The 20927-nt window shown below is 49.7% G+C and overlaps 1 protein-coding gene across 1 annotated transcript; it reads left to right on the forward strand.

Annotated features, from left to right (window-relative positions):
• The first annotated feature begins 577 nt into the window (after window positions 1–577).
• On the forward strand, window positions 578–17071 carry LOC117444070 (peripherin-2-like). The gene is made up of 3 exons (XM_034079787.1): window positions 578–1158; window positions 6778–7024; window positions 16874–17071. The coding sequence occupies exons 1-3, from the start codon at window positions 578–580 to the stop codon at window positions 17069–17071; spliced, it is 1026 nt and encodes a 341-aa protein (XP_033935678.1).
• Window positions 17072–20927: the final 3856 nt, after the last annotated feature.

Genomic DNA, 20927 nt, shown 5'->3' on the forward strand with positions numbered 1-20927 from the left:
CACACACACACACACACAGCTTCCCCGTGAGGCTCCTGCAGGTTAATACTTGTGTGTTTATGTGAACGTAGGTATAAGAAATGTTTCTACAGCTGACTCTTGAATATATGAGATATGATGTTTCCTCTCCGGTCACCTGACCTGAGGAACAACGCTGCCCGGTCACCTGACCTGAGGAACAACGCTGCCCGGTCACCTGACCTGAGGCAGCACCAACAGCAGTGAACACAGATGAAGAGGCAGTGGGTGTTGTTTGATTGGTCGGCTCGGGCCCGAGGCAACAGGAAGTGCTCCTGCGCTGCTTAACTAGCTATTAGCGCTAATCCTCGGTTTAGCGCTGAGCCGCTGTAATGGGATGAGCCGCGGGGGGCGTTGCCCTCGGTCTGTCCCTCAGAGCCCACTGTCCTCTCCACACTCTGAACCCTGAGCACTGACGATGGCAGACCCCTCCGCCCCCCCCACAGGCTGCAGCTCGGCGGTATGAGGACAGGAGCGTCGCTGTGAACCGTCTGCAAATAGGAAAGTCTTCTCTTTGCTTCTTCCCGCGTTCCCGCGAGTCTCTGCTGCACGCGTCGCCATGCCGTTCATGCCGGTGAAGTTCAACCTGCAGAAGCGGGTGAAGCTGGCTCAGGGCCTCTGGATGGTCTACTGGCTCTCCGTCGTCGTGGGGATCCTCATCTTCAGCCTGGGCCTCTTCTTCAAGGTGGAGCTGCGCAAGAGGAGCGAGATGATGGACAACAACGAGAGCCACCTGGTCCCCAACCTGCTGATCCTGGTGGGGCTGCTGGCCGGCGGGGTCAGCGCCTTCGGGGGCAAGGTGTGCCACGACTCGCTGGACCCCATCAAGTTCGCCCGGTGGAAGCCCATGCTGAAGCCCTACCTACTGCTGTGCTGCGGCTTCAACGTGCTGCTGCTGCTCACCGCGCTGCTCTGCTTCCTCATGCAGTTCGCCGTGTACCTGACGCTGGCCGAGGGCCTGAAGAACAGCATCAAGTTCTACAAGGACACGGACACGCCGGGCCGCTGCTACATGAAGAGGACGCTGGACATGACGCAGATCGAGTTCCGCTGCTGCGGGAACAACAACTTCCGGGACTGGTTCGAGGTGCAGTGGATCAGCAACCGCTACCTGGACATGAGCAACGAGCTGGTGAAAGAGTGAGTCCACACCTGGGGGGGTTTCATGTGAGGGGGGGGCAGTAAGGGTCCATGAGCAACCAGCTGGTGAAAGAGTGAGTCCACACCTGGGGGGGTTCATGTGGGGGGGGGCAGTAAGGGTCCATGAGCAACGACCTGGTGAAAGAGTGAGTCCACACCTGGGGGGGTTTCATGTGGGGGGGGGGGCAGTAAGGGTCCATGAGCAACGACTTGGTGAAAGAGTGAGTCTACACCCAGGGGCGGATCTACCGGGGTGGCATGGGGTGGCAACTGCCACCCTAAACAATAGCCTTGCCACCCAGGCTGCCACCCCAGTTGGCATCTTTGTTTTGAAAGAAAAGTTGTGGCTCATCGGACATTTATGAGAGAAAGTCTCTAATGTCCGAGTGCAAGTGAATGCACCACAAGATGCACGTCATGTAACCCCTCCCCCGGTCCTGGCGCGAGAGTGGAAATATGATTGGTGGCCAATTCACTTGAACGGGGGAACGGCGCAAAACGAGAAGCCTTTCGTTCGGACCCAAGCACTGAAGGGATGAGGTAGTTGCGGTCCGCACTGACAGAGAAGAGCCTGTCAGTGCGGCTGCACTCAGCATTGAATCAAAACGCACTACAGCTGTTGATCTTAATCAGTCTGTGAGGCGTTTTGCTGAACAAAATAGTAATCGCTGCATTCAGCTGTAATATACACGTCAACGTGATGCTCTGCTCACGGATGACTCGATGAGAATAACAAACTATTAAGATGATGATCTTGTATGCGTGTATATATTTTTTTCTTTGAGGGGGTCTGCCCCCAAAAAACAGTTTTATGTCCTGAAAAAGTCAAATCAGACGGTGTGTAAAACTTCACTGCCCAGCCAGCAGAAAGTAACCACTTTGATGTAACTAGGCCAGCAGGTAAGGACTCTCCACTGGATCATAACTGAAGCGATGTTTTAGCTGAATACACGTTTTTTAACCCTAACTGATGCAGTTAGTCACTTCTTTAATGTTTGTTCTTTCTGATGTAAAGTCAAGGTTGTAACTGTATATCAATAATTATATAATTACTTGTTTTTCAAATTTGAAGGAGGGTGAGCAAGCATCTTGATGAACATTCATCATTAACTCCTCCAACAAATATAGTGTATTCAATAATAAATGAATATGTGAATCATAACAGTTCTTCACTATATCTGTAAAGCGTCTTTGAGCACCTGTAAAAACGCTAACAAATTAAATCTATTATTATTATTATTATTTATTAACAGTGATTGACAGCTGATAGGAATAATATGATTGTTAATAGTATCATATTCATTCAGACAAACATCGATGAGACAGTTAATGAATGTACTCATTGCAGCAGTCTGCACAGATTCGTTGCCCTGCTGGTCTAAGAGTGAGGCAAACTCATTCAGTTATTGTTCAGTTAAAATTCATTAAATTACGTCTGCCACCTTATATGTAAGGCTTTACTGATGTGCCACAATAATATCACCTATGTGATTGAGTTAAAATATTAATATTGTGGCTTTCCAAGTTAACATTGATTGTAGGGGTGTAACGGTTCACAAACATTTCGGTTCGGTACGTACCTCGTTTTTAGGTCACAGGTCGGTTCGGTACGTTTTCGGTACAGCAGGAAAAATTATCACAAAACATTAAATATTTTTTTTTAATTATTATTAAACTGTGAATAATGTATTCAAATAAATATAAAATATAATAAAATAAACATTAAGGTGCAGCATTTCGATGAACTGAAATAATCTGTATTTGAACTGTACTGTACCTAAGCAGCCAGCTTGGCATCAGGACTTGCTTGTCATTGTATTTTCATGTTGTTCTAAAGAAAGATGAACTTGTCCACATTGCTTGCTGAAAGTTCAGATCTGCTGGCACTAGCAATGTCTCCTGCTGTGGAGAACACCCTCTCTAGGGACAGAGGCAGCAGATACAGCCAGGTAGCGCTTTGCTACCATGGCAACATAAGGATACTTGGCGTTGGTAATAGCTTTGGCTCGGTCTGAACTCTCTGCGAGTGGTGGAGGCTACATGCTAGCGGGAGTTGGGTTTGCACTTCAGTCTTTTGGTACCGGTGATATTCACGTTCGGGTGATGCCTTTTCAAATGAGTGTGCAAGTTTGATGTATTGCCACTGACAGCCGCGTAACCAATTTTAGTTGAACAATGCCGACAAACAGCTTTGGGTCGGTCCACCTGTCTTTGTCCGTCATCCTTGTACGTAACTGCGAAACCAAAATGTTCCCAAACCGGAGACTTCAATGATGCTGGAGGATTTTCAGCTCAACTTTATCTGCGTTCGCCATTTCGACAGTTCCTCAAATTACTGACTACATTTGAACGCATCCCGGTGACCAGCTCTCATAGTATGCCTCTCGTCCAATGAAATTAAATGATATAGATTACTTCCAGAAAGTTGTTCATGTTCTCAATTTTTTACGTTTAACGCTATATTCGTTCGGAACACACGTGTACCGTTACACCCCTAATTGATTGATATGATTGCGATTTAAATCAGCATATACTTCTGTCAGGGGATGCCACCCCTCAAAATCTCCTGCCAGCCTCTTGCCACCCCATGAATATTTGTCTAGATCCGCTCCTGTCTACACCTGGGGGGTTTCATGTGGGGGGGGCAGTAAGGGTCCATGAGCAACGAGCTGGTGAAAGAGTGAGTCCACACCTGGGGGGTTTCATGTGGGGGGGGGGCAGTAAGGGTCCATGAGCAACGAGCTGGTGAAAGAGTGAGTCCACACCTGGGGGGTTTCATGTGGGGGGCAGTAAGGGTCCATGAGCAACGAGCTGGTGAAAGAGTGAGTCCACACCTGGGGGGTTTCATGTGGGGGGGGGGCAGTAAGGGTCCATGAGCAACCAGCTGGTGAAAGAGTGAGTCCACACCTGGGGGGTTTCATGTGGGGGGGGGGGCAGTAAGGGTCCATGAGCAACGAGCTGGTGAAAGAGTGAGTCCACACCTGGGGGGGTTTCATGTGGGGGGGGGGGCAGTAAGGGTCCATGAGCAACGAGCTGGTGAAAGAGTGAGTCCACACCTGGGGGGGTTTCATGTGGGGGGGGGGGCAGTAAGGGTCCATGAGCAACGAGCTGGTGAAAGAGTGAGTCCACACCTGGGGGGTTTCATGTGGGGGGGGGGGGCAGTAAGGGTCCATGAGCAACGAGCTGGTGAAAGAGTGAGTCCACACCTGGGGGGTTTCATGTGGGGGGGGGCAGTAAGGGTCCATGAGCAACCAGCTGGTGAAATAGTGAGTCCACACCTGGGGGGTTTCATGTGGGGGGGGGGCAGTAAGGGTCCATGAGCAACGAGCTGGTGAAAGAGTGAGTCCACACCTGGGGGGGTTTCATGTGGGGGGGGGGGCAGTAAGGGTCCTCACTTTTTGTCCACAGAGACTCTTCAGGTTACACTTGATTTCTGATTTCCAGAAACCTCTAGTTGCTGTGGACTCTATGCTCTGATTGGTTAACGGGGTCAGCGCTCTGATTGGTTAACAGGGTCAGCGCTCTGATTGGTGAACGGGGTCAGAGCAGGATAACGGGGGATCAAGGAGGGAGGAGTCGCCGTGCAGCAGGTCAGTGTGCCGGCCCGGCTCTAAGTCCATAATCAGGATCTGATTTCCACCTCGCTGCAGATTATCAGCCGCTGACAGGACAAGGTTACCCCCCCCCCCCCCCCCCCCCCCCCCCGCCTGAGAGCTGCTACCTGCACCCGAGTATTCCCACCGCAGGCTGCCTCTGGTTCTGTGTGTGTGTGTGTGTGTGTGTGTGTGTGTGTGTGTGTGTGTGTGTGTGTGTGTGTGTGTGTGTGTGTGTGTGTGTGTGTGTGTGTGTGTGTGTGTGTGTGTGTGTGTGTGTGTGTGTGTGTGTGTGTGTGTGTGTGTGTGTGTGTGTGTGTGTGTGTGTGTGTGTGTGTGTGTGTGTGTGTGTGTGTGTGTGTGTGTGTGTGTGTGTGTGTGTGTGTGTGTGTGTGTGTGTGTGTGTGTGTGTGTGTGTGTGTGTGTGTGTGTGTGTTAAACAGGTTGAGGGTGTGGAGAGTTACCTCCACTCTCTGTTTAGCGCCCCCTGCAGGTCACTCCTGTCCTGCTGGTCTTCTAATGGACCTTCAATAAACCACAGCCCCCCTGAGAGTAACCCTGGGCTGCAGTCCAATTGTCCAAAAATCAGCTCCTTTCCTCTCCTCCTCCCCTCTGAGTGAAAGGTCACGGGGTTAAGGGATAGTGGATAGGAGAATTCAAAAGGACTTAGGAGAAGAGACTGCGGTACTTTAGAGCAGTGGTTCTCAAATGGGGGTACGTGGACCCCTAGGGGTACGTTGGAGTACTGCCGGGGGTACGTGGACCCCTAGGGGTACGTTGGAGTACTGCCGGGGGTACGTGGACCCCTAGGGGTACGTTGGAGTACTGCCGGGGGTACGTGAGATGTATTTTATGTTAATGAAAAAGTAAGGAAGTCTGAGCCGTGTGGGTTGATATGAACAGTGTAACAGCTGCAGCTGCCTCGCTGTCAGAACGACGAAGCTCTCAGTGAAGCTCGAGCCCACGTTTCTCTACATCAAGTACAACTTATTAGAAAGATCAGTTCAATGCAGCTCATGTCGTCTCCGTGCTGCTGCTCGATGTTAACATGAATTTAGTGATGGATTGTAAACATTTGAAATGTAGCATTTAAGTGTTTCTCATGTTGTTGTTTTAGTAAATCAGACTGATGGTGCTGCGCTGTACTGCACCTCTTCATATAGGCTTTTGTTTTGGGATGCACGATAATTATCGGTCCGATATTAGGAATTATGACGTCATCCCGATAAACCCGATACCAGTATTAATAGCCCCGATAATATACAATATATTTTTTGGGTAAAAAAAAATAAAAAAATCCTGCGGTGTGGGTGGGTTGGGATGAGGGGCGCTTGTTTTTCACTCGGCTCCTCCCGTTTTGCCAGTACTGTGGTGTTTAGGAAGAGGGGAGTTCTTCACAAATCCAGCGCTCCCTAATACTTCGAACCTGATCAGTCACCTGAAACATCGCCATCGCTACGATGGTGTGTTAAAAGCGTACGAAGACAATAATACAATACAAAGTGTGTGTGTGTGTGTGTGTGTGCGTGCGTGCGTGTGTGTGTGTGTCTGTGCGCGCGCGTGTTGGAGCTATGTGCAACTCAAGGCATATGCTCGAACCAAAGCTGCCTGGACGCTGCAGTCATGTTGCACTCTCCTGCTGAGTGTGCTCACTTCTCCTCCAACGTCCCGCTGTCTGCTTCCTGCATCAAGTCAAGAGCTCGGGCTGTAGCCTGCAGGAACCTGTAGGCAGAGGGCCGGTTAGGGGGCGGGGCCTAACCCGGCCCTCTGTCTACAGAGACTATACTGTTATGTTCTGTTTAAGTATGTATTCGTATATTATGTGTTGTGTGTATTTTCAATGTAGTGTTTTGTGTGTGTGTATTCTGTAATGACAAAACAATGTAAAAGGAAGTTTTCAAAAAAAAAGTTAGGGACATTCTCAGATACTCAGATATACATTGACGACAAAAACAGTATAACACTAACCTGTCTCCCTCCCTGTCTCCCCCTCTGTCTCCCCCTGTCTCCCCCTGTCTCCCTGCAGCCGGGTCCTCAGTAACGTGGAGGGGAAGTACCTGATGGACAGCGTGCCGTTCAGCTGCTGCAACCCCGGGTCCCCGCGGCCCTGCATCCAGCACCACCTGACCAACAACACGGCGCACTATGACTACGACCACCGCATCGAGGAGCTGAACATCTGGAGCCGGGGCTGCCGGGAGGCGCTGTTCGCCTACTTCAGCAGCATGATGAACAGCATCGGGGTCCTCATCCTCTTCACCATCATGCTGGAGGTGAGCCCCGCCCACAGCACCTGCAGCCAATCAGCATTCAGCTAGCTGTCGTTTTACCCACCCAGTTTAGATGTAACCACACCCACTTCCTCATGATGAAAGCATGACGCAGTAAACCTGAAGTCTCTTCGTAGAGACTCTTCGTACAGACTCTTCGTACAGACTCTTCGTACAGACTCCTCGTACAGACTCTTAGTACAGACTCTTCGTACAGACTCTTCGTACAGACTGTTCGTACAGACTCTTCGTACAGACTCTTTGTAGAGTCTCTTCGTAGAGACTCCTCGTACAGACTCTTCGTACAGACTCTTCGTACAGACTCTTCGTACAGACTCTTTGTAGAGTCTCTTCATAGAGACTCTAAATAATCATAACTCATCATGCTGACTCAGGTCAGGGTTCAGGACTCTTGGTGCTGACTCAGGTCTGGGTTCAGGACTCTTGGTGCTGACTCAGGTCTGGGTTCAGGACTCTTGGTGCTGACTCAGGTCAGGGTTCAGGACTCATAGTGCTGACTCAGGTCAGGGGTCAGGACTCTTGGTGCTGACTCAGGTCTGGGTTCAGGACTCTTGGTGCTGACTCAGGTCTGGGTTCAGGACTCTTGGTGCTGACTCAGGTCTGGGTTCAGGACTCTTGGTGCTGACTCAGGTCTGGGTTCAGGACTCTTGGTGCTGACTCAGGTCAGGGTTCAGGACTCTTGGTGCTGACTCAGGTCTGGGTTCAGGACTCTTGGTGCTGACTCAGGTCTGGGTTCAGGACTCTTGGTGCTGACTCAGGTCAGGGTTCAGGACTCTTGGTGCTGACTCAGGTCAGGGTTCAGGACTCTTGGTGCTGACTCAGGTCAGGGTTCAGGACTCTTGGTGCTGACTCAGGTCAGGGTGTATGGCAGGTGTGTCTCTGAGGTGTGTCTCTGAGGCCTTTCTCCTGTGGGGGGTCAGAGCTCGTTAGTCTCAGGTAATCCGACCCGCCTGAAGCTCTGGGTTAGCAGAGCACTGATTAGCTCAGATTAGCGTGAGCTCCTGAGCAGCTGCTCTCCAGACCGCAGCGAGGACACACGGGGAATGAGACCTTGTGTCTCAATGAGATTCACCCGTAGCTGTAGCTGATAGTTAAATATATATTACTACAATACTCAGATTACAGTCAAATATATATTATTACAATACTCAGATTACAGTCAAATATATATTATTACAATACTCAGATTACAGTCAAATATATATTATTACAATACTCAGATTACAGTCAAATATATATTATTACAATACTCAGATTACAGTCAAATATATATTATTACAATACTCAGATTACAGTCAAATATATATTATTACAATACTCAGATTACAGTCAAATATATATTATTACAATACTCAGATTACAGTCAAATCAAATCAAGTTTTATTTATAGCACATTTATAAAGGATGTCTGGTGGAGCCAAAGTGCTGCACATAAGATACAACTAGCCTACAGTCGAGACCCTCTGTCCTCAGACCCTCTGTCCTCAGACCCTCTGTCCTCAGACCCTCTGTCCTCAGACCCTCTGTCCTAGACCCTCTGTCCTCAGACCCTCTGTCCTCAGACCCTCTGTCCTTATACCCTCTGTCCTCAGACCCTCTGTCCTTATACCCTCTGTCCTCAGACCCTCTGTCCTCAGACCCTCTGTCCTCAGACCCTCTGTCCTCAGACCCTCTGTCCTAGACCCTCTGTCCTCAGACCCTCTGTCCTCAGACCCTCTGTCCTCAGACCCTCTGTCCTCAGACCCTCTGTCCTCAGACCCTCTGTCCTTATACCCTCTGTCCTAGACCCTCTGTCCTAGACCCTCTGTCCTAGACCCTCTGTCCTCAGACCCTCTGTCCTCATACCCTCTGTCCTAGACCCTCTGTCCTCAGACCCTCTGTCCTAGACCCTCTGTCCTAGACCCTCTGTCCTCAGACCCTCTGTCCTCAGACCCTCTGTCCTTATACCCTCTGTCCTAGACCCTCTGTCCTCAGACCCTCTGTCCTAGACCCTCTGTCCTAGACCCTCTGTCCTCAGACCCTCTGTCCTCAGACCCTCTGTCCTTAGACCCTCTGTCCTCAGACCCTCTGTCCTCAGACCCTCTGTCCTCAGACCCTCTGTCCTTATACCCTCTGTCCTAGACCCTCTGTCCTCAGACCCTCTGTCCTAGACCCTCTGTCCTAGACCCTCTGTCCTCAGACCCTCTGTCCTCAGACCCTCTGTCCTTATACCCTCTGTCCTAGACCCTCTGTCCTCAGACCCTCTGTCCTAGACCCTCTGTCCTAGACCCTCTGTCCTCAGACCCTCTGTCCTCAGACCCTCTGTCCTTATACCCTCTGTCCTAGACCCTCTGTCCTCAGACCCTCTGTCCTAGACCCTCTGTCCTAGACCCTCTGTCCTCAGACCCTCTGTCCTCAGACCCTCTGTCCTTATACCCTCTGTCCTCAGACCCTCTGTCCTTATACCCTCTGTCCTCAGACCCTCTGTCCTCATACCCTCTGTCCTTATACCCTCTGTCCTCAGACCCTCTGTCCTTATACCCTCTGTCTTCAGACCCTCTGTCCTTATACCCTCTGTCCTCAGACCCTCTGTCCTTAGACCCTCTATCCTTAGATCCTCTGTCCTTATACCCTCTGTCCTCAGACCCTCTGTCCTTATACCCTCTGTCCTCAGACCCTCTGTCCTTAGACCCTCTATCCTTAGACCCTCTGTCCTTAGACCCTCTGTCCTCAGACCCTCTGTCCTTAGACCCTCTGTCCTTAGACCCTTCATATCCATGTTGTTGCACCATGAGAGAACAAGTGGTGGGGAGGGGGTTATATTAGGGGAGAGGGAGGACGTTCCTCACAGACATTCCTCAGAGACGTTCCTCAGAGACGTTCCTCAGAGACGTTCCTCAGAGAGGGAGGAGGTTCCTCAGAGAGGGAGGAGGTTCCTCAGAGAGGGAGGACGTTCCTCAGAGAGGGAGGACGTTCCTCAGAGAGGGAGGACGTTCCTCAGAGAGGGAGGAGGTTCCTCAGAGAGGGAGGACGTTCCTCAGAGACGTTCCTCAGAGAGGGAGGACGTTCCTCAGAGAGGGAGGACGTTCCTCAGAGACGTTCCTCAGAGACATTCCTCAGAGAGGGAGGACATTCCTCAGAGACGTTCCTCAGAGAGGGAGGACGTTCCTCAGAGAGGTTCCTCAGAGAGGGAGGACGTTCCTCAGAGACGTTCCTCAGAGACGTTCCTCAGAGAGGGAGGACGTTCCTCAGAGAGGGAGGACGTTCCTCAGAGATGTTCCTCAGAGAGGGAGGACGTTCCTCAGAGAGGTTCCTCAGAGATGTTCCTCAGAGAGGGAGGACGTTCCTCAGAGACGTTCCTCAGACGTTCCTCAGAGTCGTTCCTCAGAGAGGGAGGACGTTCCTCAGAGAGGTTCCTCAGAGACGTTCCTCAGAGACGTTCCTCAGAGAGGGAGGACGTTCCTCAGAGTCGTTCCTCAGAGAGAGAGGACGTTCCTCAGAGAGGGAGGAGGTTCCTCAGAGAGGGAGGAGGTTCCTCAGAGAGGGAAGACGTTCCTCAGAGAGGGAGGACGTTCCTCAGAGACGTTCCTCAGAGACATTCCTCAGAGAGGGAGGACGTTCCTCAGAGAGGGAGGACATTCCTCAGAGACGTTCCTCAGAGACATTCCTCAGAGAGGGAGGACGTTCCTCAGAGAGGGAGGACGTTCCTCAGAGACGTTCCTCAGAGAGGGAGGACGTTCCTCAGAGACGTTCCTCAGAGACGTTCCTCAGAGACGTTCCTCAGAGAGGGAGGACGTTCCTCAGAGACGTTCCTCAGACGTTCCTCAGAGAGGGAGGACGTTCCTCAGAGACGTTCCTCAGAGTCGTTCCTCAGAGAGGGAGGACGTTCCTCAGAGAGGTTCCTCAGAGACGTTCCTCAGAGAGGGAGGACGTTCCTCAGACGTTCCTCAGAGACGTTCCTCAGAGAGGGAGGACGTTCCTCAGAGAGGTTCCTCAGAGACGTTCCTCAGAGAGGGAGGACGTTCCTCAGAGACGTTCCTCAGAGAGGTTCCTCAGAGACGTTCCTCAGAGAGGGAGGACGTTCCTCAGACGTTCCTCAGAGTCGTTCCTCAGAGAGGGAGGACGTTCCTCAGAGTCGTTCCTCAGAGACGTTCCTCAGAGAGGGAGGACGTTCCTCAGACGTTCCTCAGAGAGGGAGGACGTTCCTCAGAGACGTTCCTCAGAGAGGGAGGACGTTCCTCAGAGACGTTCCTCAGAGACGTTCCTCAGAGAGGTTCCTCAGAGACGTTCCTCAGAGAGGGAGGACGTTCCTCAGAGACGTTCCTCAGAGTCGTTCCTCAGAGAGGGAGGACGTTCCTCAGAGAGGTTCCTCAGAGACGTTCCTCAGAGAGGTTCCTCAGAGTCGTTCCTCAGAGAGGGAGGACGTTCCTCAGAGAGGTTCCTCAGAGATGGTCCTCAGAGTCGTTCCTCAGAGAGGTTCCTCAGAGACGTTCCTCAGAGTCGTTCCTCAGACAGGTTCCTCAGAGACGTTCCTCAGAGAGGTTCCTCAGAGTCGTTCCTCAGAGAGGGAGGACGTTCCTCAGAGAGGTTCCTCAGAGTCGTTCCTCAGAGAGGGAGGACGTTCCTCAGAGAGGTTCCTCAGAGATGGTCCTCAGAGTCGTTCCTCAGAGAGGTTCCTCAGAGACGTTCCTCAGAGACGTTCCTCAGAGAGGTTCCTCAGAGATGGTCCTCAGAGTCGTTCCTCAGAGAGGTTCCTCAGAGACGTTCCTCAGAGAGGGAGGACGTTCCTCAGAGACGTTCCTCAGAGTCGTTCCTCAGAGAGGGAGGACGTTCCTCAGAGAGGTTCCTCAGAGACGTTCCTCAGAGAGGTTCCTCAGAGTCGTTCCTCAGAGAGGGAGGACGTTCCTCAGAGAGGTTCCTCAGAGATGGTCCTCAGAGTCGTTCCTCAGAGAGGTTCCTCAGAGACGTTCCTCAGAGACGTTCCTCAGAGAGGTTCCTCAGAGATGGTCCTCAGAGTCGTTCCTCAGAGAGGTTCCTCAGAGACGTTCCTCAGAGAGGGAGGACGTTCCTCAGAGACGTTCCTCAGAGTCGTTCCTCAGAGAGGGAGGACGTTCCTCAGAGAGGTTCCTCAGAGACGTTCCTCAGTCGTTCCTCAGAGTCGTTCCTCAGAGTCGTTCCTCAGAGACGTTCCTCAGAGAGGGAGGACGTTTCCGTGCGGCGATGTGCTAAGCTGCATGCTGGGCAGTTCTCCGAGGATCAGGAACTATTCCTGGGATAATCTGAGCAGTGGCAACAGGTTGCATTCTGGGAAGATCAGGGTCAGTTCCTGCGAGCGAGATTTTGTGGGTCAAATAAACAAGTTTGATCTGAAGCGTCACGAGATTACAGAGAACTCAGGAACACCTTCATTGCAGCTTTAGGGTGTTGTTATTTACCTCTCAGTTGTTTGCGTCATCTTTTGTTTACCACACAGTCTTTAGTCCATTAACTGGGGGTTCTCTCATTAACTGGGGGTTCTCTCATTAACTGGGGGTTCTCTCATTAACTGGGGGTTTCTCTCATTAACTGGGGGTTCTCTCATTAACTGAGGGTTCTCTCATTAACTGGGGGTTCTCTCATTAACTGGGGGTTTCTCTCATTAACTGGGGGTTCTCTCATTAACTGGGGGTTTCTCTCATTAACTGAGGGTTTCTCTCATTAACTGGGGGTTCTCTCATTAACTGGGGTTCTCTCATTAACTGGGGGTTTCTCTCATTAACTGGGGTTCTCTCATTAACTGGGGGTTTCTCTCATTAACTGGGGGTTTCTCTCATTAACTGGGGGTTTCTCTCATTAACTGGGGGTTCTCTCATTAACTGGGAGTTCTCTCATTAACTGGGGGTTTGTCTCATTAACTGGGGGTTCTCTCATTAACTGGGGGTTTGTCTCATTAACTGGGGGTTCTCTCATTAACTGGGGGTTTTCTCATTAACTGGGGGTTTCTCTCATTAACTGGGGGGTTTCTCTCATTAACTGGGAGTTCTCTCATTAACTGGGGGTTTGTCTCATTAACTGGGGGTTCTCTCATTAACTGGGGGTTTGTCTCATTAACTGGGGGTTTGTCTCATTAACTGGGGGTTCTCTCATTAACTGGGAGTTCTCTCATTAACTGGGGGTTCTCTCATTAACTGGGGGTTTCTCTCATTAACTGGGGGTTTCTCTCATTAACTGGGGGTTCTCTCATTAACTGGGGGTTTCTCTCATTAACTGGGGGTTCTCTCATTAACTGGGGGGTTCTCTCATTAACTGGGGGTTCTCTCATTAACTGGGGGTTCTCTCATTAACTGGGGGGTTTCTCTCATTAACTGGGGGTTCTCTCATTAACTGGGGGGTTCTCTCATTAACTGGGGTTTCTCTCATTAACTGGGGGTTCTCTCATTAACTGGGGGGTTCTCTCATTAACTGGGGGTTCTCTCATTAACTGGGGGTTCTCTCATTAACTGGGGTTTCTCTCATTAACTGAGGGGTTCTCTCATTAACTGGGGGTTTCTCTCATTAACTGAGGGGTTTCTCTCATTAACTGGGGGGTTCTCTCATTAACTGGGGGTTCTCTCATTAACTGGGGGTTTCTCTCATTAACTGGGGGTTTCTCTCATTAACTGGAGGGTTTCTCTCATTAACTGGGGGTTTCTCTCATTAACTGGGGGTTTCTCTCATTAACTGGGGTTATCTCTCATTAACTGGGGGTTCTCTCATTAACTGGGGGTTTCTCTCATTAACTGGGGGTTTCTCTCATTAACTGGGGGTTTCTCTCATTAACTGGGGGTTTCTCTCATTAACTGGGGGTTCTCTCATTAACTGGGGGAGTTCTCATTAACTGGGGGTTCTCTCATTAACTGGGGGTTTCTCTCATTAACTGGGGTTCTCTCATTAACTGGGGGTTTCTCTCATTAACTGGGGGTTTCTCTCATTAACTGGGGGTTTCTCTCATTAACTGGGGGTTTCTCTCATTAACTGGGGGGTTTCTCTCATTAACTGGGGGTTCTCTCATTAACTGGGGGTTCTCTCATTAACTGTGGGTTCTCTCATTAACTGGGGGTTCTCTCATTAACTGGGGGTTCTCTCATTAACTGGGGGTTTCTCTCATTAACTGGGGGTTCTCTCATTAACTGGGGGGTTTCTCTCATTAACTGGGGGTTCTCTCATTAACTGGGGGTTTCTCTCATTAACTGGGGGGTTTCTCATTAACTGGGGGGTTCTCTCATTAACTGGGGGTTCTTTCATTAAGTGGGGGGGGTCTTACCTGCTGTTGTTCTGATCAAAAGTTGTGTTCAATGGCATCAAATCGATAAAAACGCTGCCGAAGGTTACTCCATAGGTTAATCCAATGTGTTTGTGTCACTTTGAAATGATTACTGATAACTCATCTACATATTTATGTCAATAACGGAGATTTCATATTAGCTGTTATGATAGCTACGAGAGTGTATGACAGCTTCCGGTTCCGGGGCATTCTGGCTACGCATCACTCATTCACCAATGGTAATGTTTAGGTGGATTTAGGAACTTCCCCTCGATTCTATTGGCTCTAACGGTTCAAATCGACCGGGGGGGGGCCAGAGATATGGAAAATGCACCCAAATGACCCCAGAAGTGAGTTTCTTTTTGCTAAACCTCTCTAAAAAGGTCAAAGGTCACTTGTTTTGCATCAATCTTGATACAGGGTACTTCTGATATGTTATAGTTTGAATTCCTAAAGCTTTTATTCGACCATCCCATCATTCAAGGGTGGTTTTCACTCAAAGTAATTGTTTAACTGGTTAAGCCCCAGGCCTGTTTTTAGGAATCTAAAATATAACGTATAATTACCCAGTACCACAGTGATGATACTTATACCTCTAGAATCTGTGGAATCTCAGCTTGCTAATCGATATCTTGTTTGTGCAGATCCGATAAGTAATAAAGTATTTATACCCATAGCCGTGGGAACATGTTACAAATGGGGGGTGCTGTGGGGATGACACCAGGGCCGGTTCTGACCAATTTGCTGCCCGGGGCAAGATTTTAGCGGGCGATGAAAAACCTCTACAAAAGACCACTACACTACAAACAGAGAAACGTATTGACATGGTGGACAGCTTATATAAAAAGGCTTCAAATGTATTCATTATTGTATGAACATGTTTTAATTGGGGTTGGACGTCACATTCTCTAGAGCAGGGGTCTGCAACCTTTTTGACCAAAAGAACCATTTTGCCCCCTTTTCCAACAATCTGTTTTGTCTGGAGCCTTTTACTTTAAAATAAATCAACACGGCACTTTGGGAGTCCTCTGCACATGTGAAATAAATAAAACATCGCTGCACCCTAAAAAGAGTTAACTGATTGAATGATGACCGAAGGTGGTCAGCTGTCTTCCTCTCCGTGTTCTTCCTCGATACGAAAAGGCTGCAGCACCTAGGGCCACTTCTCTCCACATGTCAAGCATCCCGGTGAGAACATCGTGTGCTGTGAGAGCAGATAACTCTGTCCACGCAGAATTAAACCCTCTGTTTCTCCAGTACTTTTCTTTTCTTTGATGTATCCATAGTTCGCTCATCGAGCGGGGGCCAGGTTATTCGCCTGCAGGGAAAGGCGCTGGCGCGGGACCGTAGCGTAATTCAAACCGTTTTGTTTTTTATTTATGTGTCACAGTATCACCTCAAAATACAAGATACGAAACATTTTCAACCGTGCAACAAAATATAAATAGTCCTACAAATACTTTTATTTTACTTCCTTCTTATTTGTGTCTAAGCTCAAGGGAGCCAGAGCAGAGGGCTCAAGGGAGCCAGAGCAGAGGGCTCAAGGGAGCCAGAGCAGAGGGCTCAAAGGGCCGCATGCGGCTCAAGACCCCTGCTCTAGGGGGATCTGGGGGTATGCCCCCCCGGGGCAAGCTGTAAAGTAAAATGCTTCAATCTGGTGCACTTTGAGCACCCAATTACTAGAGACCTGATCTCGGGGTACAATAATAATAATACCTTAGCCAATAACAAATACATGTAGGCTAACTCGTTTAACTTGTGTGGTTCATTCATATCGTTAGGGTCTCCCCTCTCGTTAGGGTCTCCTCTCTCGTTAGGGTCTCCCCTCTCGTTAGGGTCTCCCCTCCCGTTAGGGTCTCCTCTCTCGTTAGGGTCTCCCCTCTCGTTAGGGTCTCCCCTCCCGTTAGGGTCTCCTCTCTTGACATTAACGAGGGTCTCCTCTCTCGTTAGGGTCTCCCCTCCCGTTAGGGTCTCCTCTCTCGTTAGGGTCTCCTCTCTCGTTAGGGTCTCCCCTCTCGTTAGGGTCTCCCCTCCCGTTAGGGTCTCCTCTCTTGACATTAACGAGGGTCTCCTCTCTCGTTAGGGTCTCCCCTCTCGTTAGGGTCTCCTCTCTTGACATTAACGAGGGTCTCCTCTCTCGTTAGGGTCTCCCCTCCCGTTAGGGTCTCCTCTCTTGACATTAACGAGGGTCTCCTCTCTCGTTAGGGTCTCCCCTCTCGTTAGGGTCTCCCCTCCGTTAGGGTCTCCCCTCTCGTTAGGGTCTCCCCTCCCGTTAGGGTCTCCTCTCCCGTTAGGGTCTCCTCTCTCGTTAGGGTCTCCCCTCCTGTTAGGGTCTCCCCTCTCGTTAGGGTCTCCTCTCCCGTTAGGGTCTCCCCTCTCGTTAGGGTCTCCCCTCTCGTTAGGGTCTCCCCTCCCGTTAGGGTCTCCTCTCCCGTTAGGGTCTCCTCTCTCGTTAGGGTCTCCCCTCCCGTTAGGGTCTCCTCTCTTGTTAGGGTCTCCCCTCTCGTTAGGGTCTCCCCTCCCGTTAGGGTCTCCTCTCTTGACATTAACGAGGGTCTCCTCTCTTTCAGTCCCTGGACATGGCGGGGCTGAAGTACCTGGCGACGGCCTTGGAAACGATGGAGGACCCGGAGAACCCGGAGTGTGAGAGCGAAGGCTTCCTGCTGGAGAAAGGAGTGAAGGAGACGTTCGCTGACCTGTTCGTTAAGATGAAGATGCTGCGGGGGGGCAACGAGGTGGAGGGGGGGGAGGCAGCCGAGGCCACCTGAGCCCCCCCCCCCCACTAAGGACTGATGTCTCCCCCCGACTCTCCCCCAGAAACAGGGGGCGAGAGAGGAGAGGGCTCCTGAACACATCACCATCATCTTCACCATCATCACCATCATCATCTTCATCGACATCATCATCATCACTATAACACACACTCACACTCACACTCACACGCACTCACACTCACACTCACACACACACACACACACACACACACACACACACACACACACACACACACACACACACAGACACGCACTCACGCACTCACACACACTCACACACACACTCTGGGGTTGGCTGTGTGTAAATATGTTGATCAGTGTATTCTAACAGGATGATGCTCCTGCTGCTGTACATAAAACGTTTTTGTTGGATTTTAAATTACAAACAAATACCCCCCCCCCCCCCCCCATGACCCCCCCCCCCATGATTAATGCTTCCTGTCCGTCAGCGCGGGGTCTAACGGGGATTCTGCCAAACGTTTGTTTCTGTGAAGAACAAATGTCCCTGAATGCATCGCTGAGCACCGGTCGGCTCCGTGTCCGAGGGAAACAGGCGCCCCCTGGCCGGCAGCGGTACTGCAGCTGCTAACGAAGCACCGCTAACAAAACACCGCTAACAAAACACCGCTAACGAAACACACCACGTGTACACGGGTAAACACCATGTGTACACACACCACGTGTACACGGGTAAACACCACGTGTACACGGGTAAACACCACTTGTACACACACCATGTGTACACACACCATGTGTACACACACCACGTGTACACCATGTGTACACACACCACGTGTACACGGGTCAACACCACGTGTACCCACACCATGTGTACACGGGTCAACACCACGTGTACACGGGTCAACACCACATGTACACACACCATGTGTACACGGGTCAACACCACGTGTACACACACCATGTGTACACCACGTGTACACGGGTCAACACCACGTGTACACACACCATGTGTACACCACGTGTACACGGGTCAACACCACGTGTACACGGGTCAACACCACGTGTACACACACCATGTGTACACCACGTGTACACACACCATGTGTACACGGGTACACACACACCACGTGTACACGGGTCAACACCACGTGTACACACACCATGTGTACACCACGTGTACACACACCATGTGTACACGGGTACACACACCACGTGTACATGGGTCAACACCACGTGTACACACACCATGTGTACACCACGTGTACACACACCATGTGTACACGGGTACACACACCACGTGTACATGGGTAAACACCACTTGTGTAAAAACAAAGTTTTTTTGGTTGATAAGCTGGTTGGTTGATAAGCTGTGCTAACGTCAGCTAGCTACTGCAAATGCTAACAGCACTAACCTGTAGCACAGAGCCTGTCAGGCAGAGTTCAGGGAGACGCAGCCCTCGCCGTTTGTTTCCTGTCCGAGCGCCCGCTGTGAACAGGAACGCTTTTTTACTTACGAGACGCTAGAGTCAAATGTGAATGTTTCTGTTTTTCTGTGATGTTGGTGTACGAATATAAAGAGATGTGACCAATACCAGCTGTCCGCCTCGTCTTTACACACACACACACACATACACGCACGCGCACACACACACACACACACACACACACACACACACACACACACACACACACACACACACACACACACACACACACACACACACACGCACGTGTACTAAGGTTCATACAGGTGAATAGAACTGTCTTAATACCAGTTTATACAGGTGTGTAAATAGGAGTGTGTACAGGTGTACTCAGGTGTGTAAATAGGAGTGTGTACAGGTGTGTAAATAGGAGTGTGTACAGGTGTACTCAGGTGTGTAAATAGGAGTGTGTACAGGTGTACTCAGGTGTGTAAATAGGAGTGTGTACAGGTGTACTCAGGTGTGTAAATAGGATGTGTACAGGTGAACTCAGGTATACGTTAGAGCCGGTGTGTGCAGCAGGTTAAGTGCAGATCAGCGGTGATCAGCTCAGAGGACAGATTACCTGGTGATGTCACCATGACGCACGCGGGGGGGGGGTTCCAGCTGTCTGTGTTCAGGTCGCAACACGTTTTTATCAACACATCAAATACAAAGTGTACGTGTGACAGGTGAGGCTCAGGCTTCTTGATATTATCCATAAATATAAACACGTAGCAAAGTATCAACAAACTGCTCAAGGGACCAATCAGACGGCTCCTCAGCCTGTTGCGAGGCAGAACTGAGATGACATCAGTTCCTCTGAGCGCGTTGAGACGATCAGGCTGAGCCCTTTGGAGCGTGCCGCGGTCAGAGAACGCATCACGGCTCAAAGGCTTTCACCTGAGTCCCCTACTCACCTGCAGTTAGCATTAGCTCATTAGCACGTTGACACACTGCTGTCAGCAGCTTTCATATCAACATGACACTGTTAACGTCCATGATGAAGGGGGGGGATCTGTTCACAAGTGGGGGGGGGGTATCTGTTGACAAGTGGGGGGGGGGGTATCTGTTCACAAGGGGGGGGGGGGGTATCTGTTCACCTGCAGCTGGAGCTCTGGAGCTCTGCAGCTAAACCCACACACCTGAGCAAGCAGACTACAGGTCATCTGAAGGTGAGGGGAATCACACAGAGGTCACAGGTCAATCTCAGGTCGTGTGTGTGTGTGTGTGTGCGCACGTGTGTGTGTGTGCGCGTGTGTGTGTGTGCGTGTGTGTGTGTGTGTGAGAGATTAAAGGAACTCTCAGGAGCAGAGTTGAACTGATCCTGTTAACGCAGCACGCAACTCAAATTAACTTCTTCAGACTGTCAGCCAATCAGAGCTCAGGCCTCAGGGGGAGGACTTCCTGTTTCTATTCTCTACTCTCTCTGTTTCTATACTCTACTCTCTCTGTTTCTATTCTCTACTCTCTCTGTTTCTATTCTCTACTCTCTCTGTTTCTCTACTCTACTCTCTCTGTTTCTATTCTCTACTCTCTCTGTTTCTATACTCTACTCTCTCTGTTTCTATACTCTACTCTCTCTGTTTCTATACTCTCTCTGTTTCTATTCTATACTCTCTCTGTTTCTATACTCTACTCTCTCTGTTTCTATTCTCTACTCTCTCTGTTTCTATACTCTACTCTCTCTGTTTCTATACTCTACTCTCTCTGTTTCTATTCTCTCTCTGTTTCTATTCTCTACTCTCTCTGTTTCTATACTCTCCTCTCTCTGTTTCTATACTCTACTCTCTCTGTTTCTATTCTCTACTCTCTCTGTTTCTATACTCTACTCTCTCTGTTTCTATACTCTCTCTGTTTCTATTCTATACTCTCTCTGTTTCTATACTCTACTCTCTCTGTTTCTATACTCTCTCTGTTTCTATTCTATACTCTCTCTGTTTCTATTCTCTACTATCTCTGTTTCTATACTCTAATCTCTCTGTTTCTATTCTCTACTCTCTCTGTTTCTATTCTCTACTCTCTCTGTTTCTATACTCTACTCTCTCTGTTTCTATACTCTCTCTGTTTCTATACTCTCTCTCTGTTTCTATTCTCTACTCTCTGTTTCTATACTCTACTCTCTCTGTTTCTATACTCTCTCTGTTTCTATTCTCTACTCTCTCTGTTTCTATTCTCTACTCTCTCTGTTTCTATACTCTACTCTCTCTGTTTATATACTCTACTCTCTCTGTTTCTATACTCTACTCTCTCTGTTTCTATACTCTACTCTCTCTCTTTCTATACTCTACTCTCTCTGTTTCTATTCTCTCTCTGTTTCTACTCTCTCTGTTTCTATACTCTTCTCTCTCTGTTTTCTATACTCTCTCTGTTTCTATTCTCTACTCTCTCTGTTTCTATACTCTACTCTCTCTGTTTCTATACTC

The sequence above is a fragment of the Pseudochaenichthys georgianus genome, unplaced genomic scaffold (assembly GCF_902827115.2).
Source record: "Pseudochaenichthys georgianus unplaced genomic scaffold, fPseGeo1.2 scaffold_722_arrow_ctg1, whole genome shotgun sequence".
Taxonomy (NCBI): domain Eukaryota; kingdom Metazoa; phylum Chordata; class Actinopteri; order Perciformes; family Channichthyidae; genus Pseudochaenichthys; species Pseudochaenichthys georgianus.